Raw genomic sequence first — 18,627 nt, 5'->3', positions numbered from 1 at the left:
CATATGCAACCATTACAGAAGGTTCAAACGCTCACTAATGCTTCAGAAGGAAACATGATGCATTAAGAGCCGGGGGGTGAAAACTTTTTTGAATTTGAAGATAAGGGTAAATTTAACTTATTTTGTCTTCTGGGAAACATGTAACTATTTTCTGTATCGTCTGAAGGGCGTACTAAATGAAAAAATATGATATTTAGGCAAAATAAGAAAAATGTGTACATGTCTTCATTCTGTTCAAAAGTTTTCACCCCCGGCTTTTAATGCATTGTTTTTCCTTCTGGAGCATCAGTGAACGTTTGAACCTTCTGTAATTGTTGCATATGAGTCCCTCAGTTGTCCTCAGTGTGAAAAGATGGATCTCAAATTCATACAGTCATTGTTGGAAAGGGTTCAAATACAAAAAATGCTGAAAAACTAAAGAATTTGTGGGACCTGAAAGATTTTTCTGGAGAACAGCAGGCAGTTTAACTGTTCAGAACAAACAAGGGACTCATGAACAACTATCACTAAACAAACAAAGCACAGCTGTGGATCATTCAGGTAACGACACAGTATTAAGAAGCAAGTGTATGTAAACTTTTGAACGGGGTCATTTTTATAAATTCAACTATTATTTTCTCTTGTGGACTTATCTGTGTGAAATATCTTATTCAGGTCAGTACCAAATAAAAAATAACATGCATTTAGTATGATCCCCCTAAAATAATTAACATTTTGCAGATTCTGCAAGGTGTATGTAAACTTTTGACCTCAGCTGTATGTGTTATGCATTTAATCCCATTTTATTATCTGGTGTCTTTACTGCTGATCTTCAATGGTCCAATTCAACCATACTAATGAGCAAAAATTATTTTAGATAAACATAAATGTTTTATAAACAAAAACATAAATTTTAGATAAACATAATTTTTTTTTTTTGCTAAAGAGTGTTGATCTTTGTCCTCCGTCCTATTAAAAGGTTTGTTAGAGCTGCGCCCTCTACTGTACAGATTTGAATTTACATTTCCTTCAGCCTGAGGCTTTTCACATTTGGTGTAAAAGGGCTTTTACATTTACAAAAGATGGTGGCAGCCACCTTGAGATCACATGACCTGCTGACTAACTACTTACTGTCGTTACAGCGTTATTATTAGTATCGGGAACCGATTTTATTTTAGAACGATTCCAAATTTCCAAGAACCGTGGATTCGATAAGACATGCATATCGACTTGTGTGTGTGCACTTTAATGAGATTTTAAACCATTCAGTTGCATGAAGATGTGAATATAAAGTTTTCTGTACTGCACACACATAAAAACCGTATGCACAGAAAAAAGCCACTTCTCATACAGTGCGCAAACACTTCTTTTGAGTTTCTTTTGTGTCTTTTTGCACTTGAATGTACAAATACACTTTTTTTTTTTTTTTAAATATCCTTGTAAACAGACACTTTTGTCTTAAGTTAATGTAAACAGTTGAGAAAAAAGGCACAGGTAACAGGATATCAGCTCAGTGCATTAGGTCTTAAAGTGACAGCAGCCAAATAATACTGCTACTGTCATTAATGTTAATCAAAGAACAAATGAAAAAAAAAAATCACTCACTGATCTTGACTGAATAACTTGTGTAACTTTAATAAGAGCTAATATATATATTTAAAAAAAAGAAAACTATGCAGTGTTATTTTACATTTGATTACATTTGATTTCACTTTCTTTGCCTGAATTTTTATTTTTTATTTGTTTAGTTTTTTTATTTAGTTTTATTTGTTATTGCTAATGTGTTTATTTGTTCTTATTTTATTTTATTGACTGTTTACTTATCTTTAATAATGTTTGAAATCTGTATTAGTGAGTGTACGTAAGTTCCTTGTGTAAATGTTGTTCTGTAGGCTGTAACAGAACGTTTTGCAGAAAGACACATCATAAGTATATTTGCTATCTAGATGTTAGATTTTTTTTTTTTAATATACTATATTTACTGGAATCTAAACTGGGTATTGCTAAGAATCTGAATCAATAAGCAAAATTGAAATCACTAGAATTCGAAGATTTCCAACCTTAATTATTAGACACTTTTGGTTGTAAAATAAATAAATCGTGGCAAGTACGATTTGTAAGTCCACAATTATGGTAAAATAAACAAATACAAAACAAATACAAAAAAAAAGAAAAAAAAAAATACAAAACTCTTCATATATATATATATATATATATAAACAAACAGCCGTTTTTTTAAACACCAAATACAAATACGTATTTCATAGTCTCAAATGTGCTGAATGAACTATAAGCACCTATGTGAAGGGTAGAGAGGACGTACGTTAGTAATGTGATGCCAATGATGCACTCTAGGACATCTGGATAGAGTTGCACTTCATCCATCAATCAATCTTTCACTGTCTTCTTGTCAGTTTCTTTCTCTCTCCAACCTCAAATACCACCATTAACTGACAGGATATGTGAAGGTCTGTCAGCTCATGTCTCCTGTTTGTGTGCTTTATTTTAGGTTCCACAACTTCCTCTTCAACACTCCAAAATGAGGCTGAACTTGGGGATGATGATGTGTTCACAGTAAGAGCCTTTGTTTTGTAACCATTATTTAATATGCCATTATTATATCGACCGTTGGAACCAAACTGTCCAACATACAAGTCAATGAATCTTTCTTTTTTTTTAAAATTCCCATTAGTCTAGTTACATTCTCATTTCAGTAATACAACAGTTTTTACAGTTTAATTCATTCTTTGTTTTATTGACTCCACATAGATTAAAGGGAGTACAACAGATAAAAAAAAAACATGGGTAAATACTTACACCCTTATAAATACAAAATATCATTTAATTAACATTTTAAATAGTTAAATTGATATAAGTGCTGGGCAATAATTAATCGCGATTAATTGCATCCAAAATAAAAGCTTTTGTTTATATAATATATGTGTGTGTACTGGGTATATATTTATTATGTATATTTAAAAACACACACACATAGTATATATTATGAAAATATTTCTGTGTATTTACATGTATATATTAATATTAATGTAACTGAAATATGTGTAATATATAAACAACATATTTTATAAATATATACATCCATGTGTGTGTATGTGCATATACAATACACAAAAAGTTTACATTTGAAAGCGATTAATCACAATTAATCGTTGCCCAGCACTTAATATTTAAATTCAATTTAAAACAAATTTAAAAATGTAAAAACAAATTGATATAAAAAATATATATATATATATATATATTTATTTATTTTTTTAAATTACAGTAATGTGAATGATATTTTTGCATCACAATAATACGATTTAGGGACGAAAGTGCTAAAAGAGTAAAAAATAAATAAATAAAAGGTCCTAAAATATTTGTCCTTTTTTTCAACTTTATCATTTTCAAATTTATATTTAAATTTATAATTTAAAAAATATTTTATTTTTATTTTTTTAATCAAACATTATGGAGCTCTGCACATGCAGTGGAAAACCTTACATATATTAATTTGTTGCTTTGTTTTTTTAGTTAAAGCATGCTACAATCTAACTAGATTGAGGGACATTTTTTTACAACATGACCATGATTTTACTAGAACGAGGGAATTAATTAGTATGCTGATTTTTTTTTTTTTTTTTAGAAATTGTAAATGAATTTCACAAACAATCATAAAGAAATGAACACATTGAATTATACATCTGAAGTAAAACACATTGTTAAAATATTATTATCTTGCTCTGCTAATCTTTGTTTTATTTACAACTTTGAGGAGAAAACATATTAATGCATTGTGGCCATGATATCTTGTTTTTTCACCATATGACTCTGACTTGTTTTTGACATTTCATGAATTTTACCCAAACATATGGGGTGTGCGTGTAGTTTCACGCTATATGTGCACTAAGGGCATGTACGTTTTGAAAGTAATATTTAGTAACTTCCTCTTCCCTTCAGCTTTCATGTCTGCGGGTTTGGTTTGAGTGTGTGCGAAGCGTCCCAGAAAAGGCCGAGTCCTTGTGATATTTTTTCCCCGCCGAGGCTGCCGTGGAAGAGACGGGCCTTTGTTTTTTGAAGATGGTGGATGTGATAGCAGCGCAGGCAGGTTTCCTGTGGCGCTTTCAGAGCAGGCTGTGCCGACGCTTGGCTTTTGCCCACTTACTGTCCTTTTGTCACAGTCACAGGAGACCAGGAGCAGCAGGCGGGGTCAGGAGATGACTTCCTGCTCTCCCCAGTAAAACTATCATTAGCAGCTGCTTCCTAGCTAACTGCCATCCTGATTTACTGCCGCCCAGGGTGGAAGGAGGGGGGCGCGCACAGGGGAAGCCTCATGGCTCCTCTTTCACTCGCTGTCTGTCTCGCTTTCAGGCCAAAAGGGTAGACTGCTAAGCCAAGGACCCCGAGCTTGAAAGGAAACTTAATCCAACGCTTCTTTCCGTCCTGGAATTTATGCTCTTCTCGTGCTGTTGGGTGCGTCCCTGCGTTCGGAAAACGGAGCGAGATTTACAGCCGAGCCGTTTCTTTTTTAAAACCTACCTGTTTTGCGGGACACACACACGTTCGGAAGCGAGCGGACGCGCACTTCCACGTGAGGTGGTTGCCACAGTTGTTGGGACGGGGGCTGGTGTTGATGACCTTTCCATATATTGCCGTGTGAGGCAAGTGGCCGCAGACAGCAGAAATGCGGGTCTGGATTTACAGCTCGGGGCGATTATGTCGAGGGGAGTTGTTTCTCTGCTGGGATGTGCATTCCTCCTGATGGTTCCTCGTGAGCTAACCTATACTTAACCTCAGCTCGTTTTAGCTCATTCAGATCAGGGAAAGGACTCGCTCTGCGTCTCTGAACGCCGGGCATTTAGCAGGGTGTGTCGCTCTGAGACGCCTGCTTTTGGGATGCTTGTCCTCACACAACACCTCAGTCCAGAACTGATCAGAAAGGTCATTTTCCAGTCATTTCAACCAAACCGCCAGTGTAACCATGAAAAGAAAAAATATGTAATTATTTCCATTTTTATGCATCACATTTACATTACATTTATATTTAATCATTTAGCAGATGCTTACAACTGAGGACAGTAGATACAATCAAAACCATCAAGAACTTGCTTTGACAAGTCTTGATACACAAGAAAACAAGTAGATAGAACTAAAAAAGAATACAGAGCACTAGTGTTAGATGGTCTTTTTTTTAAATAAATAAATAAAAAGAAAACATACGTACCAATACATACATATATAATACATTGTTACATTTATAATACAGCATTAAATATCGTAGAAATTATTGCAGTATTGATTTATTTTATTTTACAAGCAAATAAATAAACAATCACATACATAAATGCATACATGCATACATAAAGAGATAATATAGGGGAAAAAAAGAATGAAAGATTGGGTGTAAATATTGGGTGTTTAAACTGAATTAGACAGAATGCTTTTACACCTCACGGTTTTATATAAATTATTTTTAAACATAATTTTTTCTATTTATTTATTGCATTATGTGTGCTTTAGAATGCCAATATACAAAAGTTGCTGATATATTGTTCTAGCTAATCCTACTTTCAAAAGCAGAACTTAGTAAATTAGAAAATCAAAAGAAGTAAATAAGAAAATTGAAAAAGATTCTTCTCTGAACTTGCTAAAAAAAAGAGAATATTTATTTTTATGCACCAGTGTAACTATTGCATTATTGCAAGTATTGTTAGTTGCATTATGGAATCATTTTATTTCCCCAAAAGAAAAGAAAAGAAAGAAAGAAAGAAAGAAAGAAAGAAAGAAGGAAAGAAGGAAAGAAAGAAAGAAAAAATAACGGGGGGAAAAAACAATGTGAATATTTGATGTGAATATTTGTTTGTTTGTGGATTTTTTTTAACATCATCATGGTTTCATATGAATTATTATTTGTAAACACATTACTTTTCTAGCTATTTATTGTATTATACAGTAGTGGCCAAAATTTTTAGAACACCAGCTAAAAAAATCTTTTGCTGTAGTGTGTCATTAGGAAATATCAGTTTACATGCATCAAGAATCCTGCCTGCAAAGCTACAGTACTGTTAAAAGTTATAGGCACTTGTGTGAAAATGCTGTCAAAAATAATGTCATAAATAGATTTTCCTTATCAATTAACTTCTATTAACTAAATTAAATCAACATTAGGTGTGACCATTGTTTCCGTTCAAAGCAGCTTTTGCCCTAGAGGTGCACTTGCGCGTAGTTTTTCAGGTAGCTTTACAGGTAGGTTTCTTGAAGCATCTTGGAGACATTTACACAGTTCTTCTGGATTTAGCCTTTCTCAGCTTGTTCTGTTTATTAATGTCATTCCAGACAGAATGGATGATGATCAGATCTCAGTGTGGAGCACTGGCTGTTGTCAGACTCCTTGTGCAAACAAAAATCTTACTAGATTATTGCAGTTAATGGCAAAATGAGTGTTTGGAAATGTAACTGACACACTACAGCAAAATATAGAAATAACTCACTTAAAACCATTTTGACCTGTTGAAAATACTAGTGTTCTAATAAGAGAGTGTTCTAATCTTTTGAGACTAACATTTCTGATACACTGTATTTTTTCGAACTGATTCCATTTCCAGAAGTAGAATTCCAAAAATGCCAAAATTCTGTAGACTTACGTTGATTGACTGTGTAAAAGGAGTGAGCACTGAGTGAGTCATGAGCTCCAGAGGTCACAACACTGACATAAACCCATCACAGCATCGCCCTACACCATGATACAAGCAGCGCTCCCTGATGATGCTCAGAAATGTCAAAATGGCTATGATGAGTCATCGGTTATGAAGAGCAATGAGTGTTTTGTTTGGGATTTTTCAGGCCATCTTGGGTGTACTCATCATTTTACACACAGAATGAAACTGGTCAGATCAGCAAGAAAGAATGATAATGACCAGGATAGTTTCTGATAAACTGCTAATCTGAATAGTCACCATAATGTTAAGTTGTTAGCTTAATAGCAAATAACTTTATGCTGTACTTGGCATGTGAAAAAAAAAAAAAAAAGAAACACACACAACAAAATAATTAAAGCTTATTCCAAGCACAGAAACTAAAATTAAAATAAATGACTTTCTTCTGTGGAGGACAAAAGGAAATTTTTAATGTCCATTTTTAGTGAGCAAGCTGGTTCATAAAGATATATTATGACTTGTAGTGTAGTCACATGTGCTACATTCATTTTTAGTTTAGCTCTTAGTATAATTGCCTTGTTTGACGTGTGATTTACATGCTGCAAGAATAGACTCTTTACTGTAGACTTTAATAGAGTAAGGTAGAGTTCCAGACTATTTTGGTTGTGTGTGTGTGTGTGTTGAGGGAAATATATAAATGACAAAAAACAACTTCCTGTGCAGCAGTCAGGCAGGATAAGGCTTTGCTGTATAGTGAGCTCCCAGCCGGGGCCCTGGAGGATGCTCAGAGGAAGTGGGATGTGGAAGACTAACAGTTCTGGGAAGAGGGGAAAAAAATAAGGTGGAAAGAATCAATGCTCCTTTATGCCAAAGGTAGAGAAGCTTTATTCCGTTATCCTCTCTGGTCCTTAGCAGCACTGGGCATCTGTGTGTGGAGTATGTGTACGTAAAGGCTCACAGCACTAATCACAGCAGTGGAAAAGGTACCGGTGCCCTTCCACCCTGCGGGCCGCCTGCCTCAGACTCAAGGTGGCTAATTACAGGCAATTTCACTTGGAACTCAATTAGTTCCAGCACATTTTTCACTCCCTAGATTGTCTTATTGAGGAATTATAGCTGAAAACACCATAAAAACTTTGTTGTCAGTGGTTTGGAGCCCTATAGAGAATTAAAAACCCTTTCCAGATAGCATCAGTCATGCACGTAGCCGAGTGCACGCTTACTGTATAGCCAGGCGTTTGGAGCGATCAAATCTGACTGCTTGCGGTTGGCCTGAGCAGCAGGAAAGCTTTTGATGGACAGCAAATCCAGCTATGCTCAGACCTCTAATGCTAACCGCTAACCTGTAAAGCATGCAGACCACAAGACACGTTCCTCTGGCTTGGAAATCTGCTATCCGAAGACCCTAAAGGTTTCGATATACTCCAGCCAAAGATCTTTTTTGCTCTTCATGGTTTCAAACTCCCAAAACAAACTTCAAACAAAGTATACTTCAAGGATTAGTTCACTTCCAGAATAAAAGTTCCTGATAATTTACTCATCCCCATGTCATCCAAGATGTTCATGTCTTTCTTTCTTCAGTCGAAAAGAAATTAAGGGTTTTGAAGAAAACATTCCAGGATTTTTCTTCATATAGTGGACTTCAGTGGTGGCTGATGGGTTGGAGGTCAAATTGCAGTTTCAATGCAGCTTCAAAGACTCTATAACAAGGAGGCAAAGGCTCTAGAGCCGAGGAATAAGGGTCTTATCTAGTAAAACGATTGGTCATTTTCTAAAAAAAAAAAATGTATATACTTCTTAACCACAAATGTTCATCTTGGACTAGCTCTGTGATACGCATGTGTGACTTGACGCATTACGTAATCACGTTGGAAAAGTCAGGTGCGGTTAGTCCTTCGTCTGTATACCCTGGTTCAGAAAGGTAGGGTAGGGCGAAAAAATCTCATTTTCTCCTCCAACTTCAAAATCATCCTACACTGTTGTTTTATCTTTTTTGTAAAGCCCATTTGACTTTCTTTGCACCTTTGCTTTGGGGGGGTCGGTACTTCCGCCTACGTCATGCTTGACCTTTCCAACAAGGCTGGACTAGTGCAAGACAAGAACTTGTTGTTAAAGAGTATATAAATTTGTGTTTTCCTTAGAAAATGACTGATCGTTTTGTCTCTTATTCCTCGGCTGGGATCGTGCTAGAGCCCTTTGAAGCCGCAATGAAACTGCAATTTGGACCTTCAACCTATTGGCTCCCATTGAAATCCACTATATGGAGAAAAATCCTGGAATGTTTTATTCAAAAACCTTAATTTCTTTTCACAATCTGAATCTGAAATCAATCTGAAAATGCCTCACTTAACCAGATACTCTGGGCCAAATATCAGAACCAACTGAGGTCCTGGACAGGATTTTTTTATGTCGGGAGGAGTAAGGCCCTGTCTCAAATGGCACCCTAAACCCTCATGGCCCGCACTTTCGTGACGTAATGCTGCTTTCACTGTTGGGTAGAAGTCTGTTGAATTGCATATTGAGGGTGCATAGCAGCTGCAAAGGGGGGTGCTCCCGAGCTCCCTTTCGAACACTAAAATGACGAAAGGGACACCCTACGGTCTCATGGACCATATATCTGCAATACCAAAAGTGCACATGAAATGTGCCATTTGGAACAGGGTCTAAATCAGGGATAAATCGATCTTAGCATACAGTGGAAGGCATAGCCTTTCAAAGTGTACTCGATGTGATACCATGCACAAAAAGAAACTGAAGAAACTAAAGAAAGACACTCTAGTGTACACACAAAGAGCGAAGTGTATGGTGGACTTTAAAGTCAAACAACAGAGAGCTCACAACAACCCAGAAAACTCTTACAACAGCATAGCAACATGCTAAAAATGCTCAAAACTTCTAAGAAACCTTATCCAATATTTCAATATCCAGGCAACCTTCCTAAACACTTAGCATCAGTGTAATAAATTTTGCAAGAACAAAAAACACTCATTGCCTTCAAAAAATGAAAATAGATGTTAGCTTTCCTCAATACTGTCTCTACTAAGTCCATTTTTGTTGTTGCTTATGTAGTACATGGTGCTTTCAGTATGTTGTTGATGGCTTACATTATTGCTTCTGACCTCTGTACTCTGTTTTGGACTATGTATGGGTCTGGTTTTGACCGCTGCTTCTATTTTTTGTGCACTTCGTGCTGGTTCTCTCTCAGCAGGTCCTATGGGGCCACATTAGGCTATGTCCGGTTATAGCCGGTTTATTGGTCACACAGTTCTGGCCGGCCCATTTTGGATTGGTCTGGTGTGGTTTCGTGCCACTGGGTGGCCAGCCTAGGACTTAATGAAGGGGGCCCATTTGTGAAATTACTCAAAAGACTTCAGGTCCCCAAAGCTTTTGCTCCCCCCATTATCTCTCCGCCCTCCCCCACCGCGCCACTGATTGCGCGTCATTAACGGGCCGACATCGGCTCTGCTGCTGGGAAGGTATGCCTTTGAATCAGAGTTGGGCCACATGTGCCTTTGAACTCTCTTGTTATCTGCGCTACGCCACACACTTTAGGGCTTTTCGATAAGACGGCTGATTTTGTGGTGGGGGTTGGCGATTTACTTGAGTGTGCCATTTTTGGTACTTATGTGCTCTGTTTTAAAATCTAGCGCGCTGCCTACCAAGTCAGCTTTTTACGCCATCATAGACATATTTCTGTTTAAAAAAGCACGTTGCATGAATATGTTGTCTACTTAAGACCAAAGTATATTTCGGTTTTGATGTGTACCCAATTGTCCGCGTACAGTACGCGACACAAATTTTGTCACCAGAATAGTGCGCGCATACTGTACATGCACCATTCGAATTTTGTAACCGCACATACTATGTATGCACATTGACTTGGTTTTGCATTAATCAGTTGTTCCACAAGGTGGCAGCACTGGCCCAGGTCGTTGTTTCATAGTAGAAAACGAAACAAAAGAGATGGAAGAACAGATGACTGCATTGACAAGCGCTTGTGTGAGAGGTTTACGCGATAGCAACAACTTTAGTTTAAAAGAGTATGTTTTATCGGTCATAACTTTGGCAGAACATTTGAGCGGACACTAGACAAAGAAAGTTTTCTAGAGAGCATGTGTCGACCACCGGCGTTCACATACATCTCAAATTGAAGTCAAAGTGTAATTGGGCATTTAGATACCTCATTTTGGCAAGCAGTCCTAAGGCAATCAATTCGATAATGCATTGTGTCAAGTCAAGGGGAAAAAGCCAAGATGGCGGATGAAGTAAGCAAAATTTCTTCAGTAATATATGTTAAATATTTCTGCTCAAATACATCAACTGTTTTACCAAATATTTGAGAGTTATGTCTTTGTGCTTATATGCGCCTTATACCAGTAGTTTAGCAACATGCTAACACCAAACCATGTTGGAATAAATAGACTAAAGGCCTTCATATACAAATTAGAGAATGAACTGGCGATGCGTAACATGAAAAATGCAGTATACCTGGGTCTTTAGGTTTCATTTGGTTATGATGCAGCCTCAGAAGACAGCTGCCTATGTAGGCAGTAGACAGCAAGGCAGCTCACTAGTTTTTTATATCTATGTCGGCCTCATACTGCTTGAGTACTTAGGCCCAGAGTTTTTTAGACCTGCAGTGTAAACATCTGAAAGGGTCTGTGTTTTTAATTATCTCCAGCAGTCCGGCCCCAGCTATCCTCCTAAACGTATTTTTAAGTCATGTCGGCTCAGGCTCTTTTGGCAGCGCTTTGAGGGACGCCTGTATTATTTTTGGCCAGCAGTTCTAAGGTCTTTGTATGAACACGAAGGGGAAACCAAGGCCTGGCCAGGCTGGACCGAGAGAGAAAGATAGAGAGCGAGCTCCGGCCAGCCACCTCTCGCACAGCAGGAGTTTAGCCTCAAACATGGAAAACTCAGTTTGAGTGGCACGACATTGTCTGATGCCAGTGAACTAATGGGGGATGGATTGTACAGCCATGAATGGCTTGAAAAATATGGTTAATCAAAGAGAGATTAGGTATATCACAGTCCTGTGATGTTATCACTAGTCAAAAACAATATCAGGTGAGAGGTTTGGAAAATGAATGAATGCAAAATAAAATAAAATAAAAAATTTCTCTCACTTTCAGCTGCTCACATTGTGTTTTACCAGTACGCATACTTATTTGCTTTTCATCCACTTTTTTAATTGGCACATTTTATATAAAATCAAATAGAAATACAATCTTTTGGCTACACCAAAATAAAATAAAATAAAATAAAATAAACTGTTTAACCTGTCCCATATTGAGAATTTGCAGGTTATGTATAGTTTCCAACAAAATAGGTTTCACATTCTCATTCTGATTCTGGATGGCATTTTATTGGATACTGCATATATCCAAGATAAATCTTGAATAATTTTGGTTTGTTTTCCCGGAAGAGAAAGACTTCAATTTCAAATGTGCTAAAAGTGAGTTATGTCTACCACTAGCACCTCAACGCTAACAGACAACCACAAACAACCAACATTTACACTCGTTTCTGTCAATCTCTCACTATTCCAGCAAGTTTCTTTTAGTCATATTTTGACATACGTTCTTCTAACCACGTAAATCTTTTTAAAGCTGGAAGTGTGTGTGTGTGTTTGAGCTCACACTCCACCTGGCAGGTGGTTGTTGAAGGCATCCGGTTCAACCAAAGGAAGGATCACGTCCAGACTCTCAGCCACTAATCACTTCCCATCTGCCCAGCCGCCCTGCCTGCCTGCCCGCCTCACTGTCTGTCGTTCTGTCTGTCTATGTAGTCCACCTCCGCAGGCTGTCTGTCTGCACCATTCTTATGTTTTGTGTTTAACGACTGGGCTGGAAACTTTGCGCTGGAGCTCATCCAGACAAGAGAGCTCAAATCCTGCGTTTCTGTTCATACGTTTAAAGCAGACATGTGGCCGTTTTCATTCACCTCTTCTGTTTCAGAGTCTCAGTTTTAGTCCTAAAAGAGAGCAGTTGTACATTGATGCAGTTTTGTCGCTCATCATTGACTGAATCGATGCACCTCAGTAACATGCGAATGTCTTGATTTTGAGGTGTTCTGTACGTCTCTCTGGTGATGTTACGAACCGGAGCTGTTGGTTTTGTGTGTGATGGCCTATATCCCAGCATGCTGGAATCATTTTGAGTTCCTCTAATAACAGGGAGACTTCAGAGGTTTTTACAGATCCTGCGGCCTGAGGCCTGATTTTTTTGTTTAATTGCACACTGAAGTTGAGCCACGTCACGTCGGATTGACTGCACTGACGTGCGCGTCTGTGTTTATGTGCAGTATATGGCAGTATGTGTGGTGTATTAATGTTTAGTTGTGAATTGATGCCAGTCGCCCATGAGGTCATGGAAAACCGCATTTACTCGGCAAAACACCTGTCTGTGATCGGGACTGTCTTTTTCTTCAAATTTCCTGGACAGTACATGTACTGTTTTCAGCTCTTGTTTTATTCTTGTATTATGTCCATAGGTCGTTTGAAACTGAGTTTGTCTTTTTTATCTTTTCTTCTTCAGACTGCCACCGACAGCTCCTCAAACTCATCTCAGAAGAAGGAGCTCGCTACACAGCTAGTGGCCACCTCCACCTTCTACGAGCCTCATCCACATCGCTGCATTCTGCAGTACCGGCCACCCGAGCGCTACAGCCTGGATCAGGTGCGTCATGTGGATCGTATAGGAGCCGTAGCAATATTTGCATGAGTTAATGAATATTCATACATCTAGATCAGGGATACTCAAATGTCCTAGGTCAGAGGCCTCTTTTAGAAATGTAGAACATACACTACCGTTCAAGTTTGGAGATATTTTTTTAAAGTGGACATCAGAGCTAAAATTTCACTTTTACATGGTGTTTGCATATTAATGTGTCTTAGCAGAGTGTGGACACAACAACCCTACAATGATAAAAAAAATCTATTCACTTCTTTTGTTTTTAATTCCCAAAAACCTAAACAGTCTCAATTATCAAGCCGTTTTGATTGTCTGAGCAGTATGATGTCATACTGCTCATGCCCCGCCCACAACTGCTGACGGACAATCCCATTTAGCTTACTTTCCAGCCCTCAGCCAGTTGTACAGCAATGTCCTGTAAGCAATGCAGGTGTTTTGTAGTTGGATTTAAAAGTTAACATAAGAGTGTTCATTTTCTTTCGACATCAGAGCCACAGAGAACGCAGTGCATTAGTTTTGTTTTTGATGGTAATGCAAAGCCAATAGAAGGCAAGCCTGCAACCTTTAGCCAAAAACTTCCAATTTGGGAAAGGAAACTGGAGGCTGTTTTCACTGACCGTAGGTCACTGACTTTTTGGGACAGGTGGTATTCAGCTTACGGCACTTCTCATTCATTGCTATGGTATCCGTAAACGGCAATTGAGTGTCGCACTGAACTGAAATTCAATGATGTCAAGGCTGTAATGTGATTGGTTATCAAGGCAGACGTGATCTAAGTTGACTGTTACGCTTTCTCCAATAGTAAGTAATACAGACCCTCTCATCTTCCAATTATAAGAACATCTCTGGGTAACGCACCACTGAATACACAAAAAACAAAAGAGAGGGGTGGAGTGAGCAGTAGCTCATTAGCATTTGAAGATACCTGCACTGAAACGGCCATATATTTTTATTTTATATATATGTATTTTTCTTCAATATCTTAGATGCTTCTTATTTACTAAGGAAAGCAAATTAACTACAATACGTTTGAGAAGTCAGGGTTTAGGGATACAATGAAATGATAAAGAGTTGAATTTATTGGGGCAAGAACCATGTTTAAGTCATATTTTATTTTTACATTGAAAATAAAATTAAATATACAAAAAATCTATATGAGTTCAGATGCAAAACCCCCTAAAAGCCATCTTGGTCAAAAAATGAGATAATGATACTGAGTGAATGCTCTTGACACATATTATACGTCCATCAAATACTTTTACTTCAAACTTGCTAAACTCGCAGCCTCAGCACAAGTACCAGTACTTAGGCAGAAACCTATACATAAGAGCCTGATAAAAATGCATTTTAGAAAGACGTCAGATGGATTTAGAGGCTTTTGCATCTGAACTCTTCATATATAAATACTATAAATACTACAAATATTAACCATTTCAGTGCTGATACAAAAAAAATGTGGCTGGAATTCTAATAAAATTTTACTGGTGGGCTGGAATTTTGATTCCTGATCTACAATAAAAAGAAAAAAAAAAAACAGATACAAGATAAAATAATTTATATTTATTTTTATATTTATTTGAGCTATATTTAAATAACATTGTTTACAGCTAAAATATATTACATGTTGTTTGACACCAATTTACAATAGTCAGAGCCCATCTACAGAGTTGGTGTTTCGCAGAAGATCATGTAGTGAATAAAAGGTTAAGACTTTTTAGCTTCATATTTTGATTTCATCCAGTCAGAGGATATAAACACATTTGTTATCTTGAGCCAGTTTTAGATAGACATATTGTTTACAATTATCTGCATAAGTGTGTTGTGTTTGGAACAACTTGAAAGTCTGAGAGAGTTTTTTCATTTCGATTTTAAAGGCATGCAGTGTACTCCAGCCTTAAATCAGATTATGTAATAAGTAAAAGAACACATAACATTTAAATTTCTTTTTGAAATTAGAGACATGATTTAATATTGTGAGAGAAAAAAGGAACCACATTATATGATCTTAAAGGCACAGTCATCACTTTTGCACTCTTTGTTCTCTGTCGCCTCTTAGAAGTTCTCCAGGAACCCCTTCCCGTTTGAGGACGAGGAGATCGTCCGAATCAACCCCCGGGAGCGCTGGCTGATCACGGGCTACGAGGACTACCGATACGCTGCCGTGCCGGACAAGTTCATCCAACCCGAGGACTCGGACTCGTACGTTCACATCGCTAAGAACGAACCCTTAAAGCACGACTATAACTACCCCTACGTGCCGAGTTCCGACTTCAGCCAGTGCGACCTCAAGAGCCACTGCGACAGCAGCGGCGGGGGCGTTGTGGCCACCCAGCCGCGGGCGTTCAAGCTCAAGGGCAAGCGGCGGAAAGAGGACGGAGAGCGATCGCGCTGCGTCTACTGCCGGGACATGTTCAACCACGAGGAGAACCGGCGCGGACAGTGCCACGACGCCCCCGACCCCATCCGGACCTGCATCCACCGGGTCAGCTTCATGTGGTGCGCCGACAGCATGCTTTACCACTGCATGTCCGACCCGGAGGGCGACTACTCGGACCCGTGCTCGTGCGACACCAGCGAGGAACGTTTCTGCCTTCGCTGGACGGCCCTGTTGGGGCTGTCGGTGTTGGCGCCCTGTCTGTGCTGCTACCCACCGCTTCACGTGTGCCACCGCTGCGGCGTGGCCTGCGGTTGCTGCGGAGGAAAGCACAAGGCCGTCGGTTGAAAACCCCGCCCGCCCGTCCCGAACGAACCCTAAACACGCCCCTCGGAACGCTAGCACTGAGGAGGGCAGGAGCGGACCAAACCGACGGCGCCCGAAGTTGGCGCTTTACTTTACGGCCTCTCCTGGTTCCAGAAAACAATTGGTGCATTGACTGGCTTGAAGACGTTCTCTTTTGGTTTGTTTTTATAAATATGAAAATATATATATATGTGTATGTTTTTTTCTTTCCCTTTTGTTGTGGACGTTTCTCTCGGTTCCTCGTGAAAGAAATGGCTCTTTTGTCAGGTGGCTCCTGGAGCCTTCATGTCATGCATTACTTATGCAGGTACTTTATATTTTTTACACTGATTTGACTTTTCAAGAACTTGAATCGCTTGTTGTTTTTACGGCGCGCCGTTTCGGTTTCGTGGCCAGCAAAGGGAGGAATCCGCTGTTTACTCTTCCCGTGCATAAACTGGCATTTATATCCCAAGCCCTTTAACCGTCGTTCAGAACAATAACAATGAGATTAGCTCGAGACACTAAACCTGTAGTCGGAAGCGTCCATTCGTAGTGCGTCTGTGGGAGAGCGTGTGTTTCGGTGCCTGCGTGCGTGTTGTTGTAAAGGAATGATAACATTGTATCACAGCATAGTATTGTCGTTATTATATTTAAGCCAAATTTACATAAGCTGCATCCAGAGTATATGTAAATACTGTATACTCATATGTATATGTTTCAAATCGAATTATTGTAATCACCTTCGACAGCCACAGCTGCGCTTCAGACATGGGACGTTCTCCTTAGAGTTGACTTATTTTGGAGGCCAGGGTGGCTTTTGATGCATATTTGATATCCAAAGATTATTTTTGTCATATTTATTCTCGCGGTCAATTGAATCACCAGCCAAAGGGAGGGGAAAAAAAAAAAAAACAGAGAGAAATCATCAGATTGTGGGCAAAAAAAGCACAGCCATATGAGGAAAGAGGAGTTTCCAGTGAGCCCACGCTACTTAAATTGCAAAAAAATCATTTTTTAATCATATTTTTTTGTCTTGAAAAACTTTGAATTTTACCTTATTTGTATTAATTTATTATAGATTTCTTTTGATTTAAACAAACCTCACAATATAATTAGATTTATGCTTAAACAAGTCAGTACAAAACAATGTCTTATGCAGTTTTAGGATGTTTAGATACAGTTGAGATCAAAAGTTTACACCCCCCTTTCAGAATCTACAAAATGTTCATTATTTTACCAGAATAAGAGGGTCATACATAATGCATGTTAGTGTTTATTTAGAACTGACCTGAATAAGATATTTTGCATTAACAACATATAGTCCACCAGAAAAAAAAATAGTTGAATTTATAAAAAAAAATGGTCCTGTTCAAAAGTTTACACCCCCTTGATTCTTAATACGGTTTTTTACCTGAATGATCCACACCTGTGGTTTTTTGTTTACTGATAGTTGTTCTCGAGTCACTTGTTTGTCCTAAACAGTTAAACTGCCTGCTGTTCTTCAGAAAAATCATTCAGGTCGCACAAATTGTTTTTGTCTTCTGGGAAACATGTAAGTATCTTCTGTAGCTTCTGAAGGGCAGTACTAAATGAAAAAAATATGATATTTAGGCAAAGTAAGAAAACACATCTCCATTCTGTTCAAAAGTTTTCACCCTCCGGCTCTAAATGCATCGTTTTTCCTTCTGGAGCATCAGTGAGCATTTGAACCTTCTGTAATAGTTGCATATGAGTCCCTCAGTTGTCCTCAGTGTAAAATACACAAAAATGCAGGAAAACCAAAGAATTTGTGAGACCTTTTCTGGATTTTTCTGAAGAACAGCAGACAGTTTAACTGCTCAGAATATGAAGAACCATCTCTAAAAAACAAACAAACAAACAAACAAAAAAACACCACAGTATTAAGAATCAAGTGTATGTAAACTTTTGAACGGGGTCATTTTTATCTATTTAACTATTATTTTCTCCTGTGGACTATATGTAAACATCTTCTATGTGAAATATCTTATTCAGGTCAGTACTAAATAAAAAAAAAAATAACATGCATATTGTATGATCTTTCTTATTTTGGTCAGATAATTAACATTTTGTAGACTCTGAAAGAGGAGAGTAAACTTTTGACTTCAACTGTATTTTTTACCAGAGAACAAGACAAAAATATGAATTAATAAAATGATTTTATGCCATCTATTTAATTTCATATATTCTCCGGAGGGAAAACACTAAAGCGCTAAATCTTTTTTCCCTTACTGACAGCTCATTTGTCTCTAGAAATGGAAGGAATTGTTGTCTCAAAGATGTTTCCAACTCCAGTCCTGTTCTCTAAGAAAATCAAAAGGAAACAGAAAAATAAGCTTGATTTTAAGGGTGCTTTACAGAGGGACGTTTGCCAAACCGATCTCCACTTTCTTCATGACAATAACGTAACGCCTTAATTTTTTGAGAGGACATTAAAATGAATCAATGCAGTTCCTCAAAGAAAAGAAAATAGTGAAAGATATTTTTCTATTATATATATAAAAAAGTAACAACACCCCAATAGATAGGCCTTTCTTTAAAAAAGTGCTCCAGTTATTGC

General features: G+C 38.0%; 1 protein-coding gene across 1 annotated transcript in view; it reads left to right on the top strand.

Annotated features, from left to right (window-relative positions):
* Positions 1 to 16,971, top strand: part of spred2b (sprouty related EVH1 domain containing 2b) — a 47,091-nt gene extending 30,120 nt beyond the window's left edge. The window contains exons 4-6 of the mRNA XM_051125501.1: positions 2,489 to 2,553; positions 13,172 to 13,312; positions 15,384 to 16,971. Of these exons, the coding sequence (XP_050981458.1) occupies positions 2,489 to 2,553; positions 13,172 to 13,312; positions 15,384 to 16,049 (872 nt within the window). The 3' untranslated portion in view covers positions 16,050 to 16,971. The remainder of the gene's footprint in view (positions 1 to 2,488; positions 2,554 to 13,171; positions 13,313 to 15,383) is intronic.
* Positions 16,972 to 18,627: the final 1,656 nt, after the last annotated feature.

Source organism: Labeo rohita, chromosome 13 (assembly GCF_022985175.1).
Source record: "Labeo rohita strain BAU-BD-2019 chromosome 13, IGBB_LRoh.1.0, whole genome shotgun sequence".
In the NCBI taxonomy this organism is placed as follows: Eukaryota; Metazoa; Chordata; class Actinopteri; order Cypriniformes; family Cyprinidae; genus Labeo; species Labeo rohita.
This window is presented reverse-complemented; position numbering and strand designations above follow the sequence as displayed.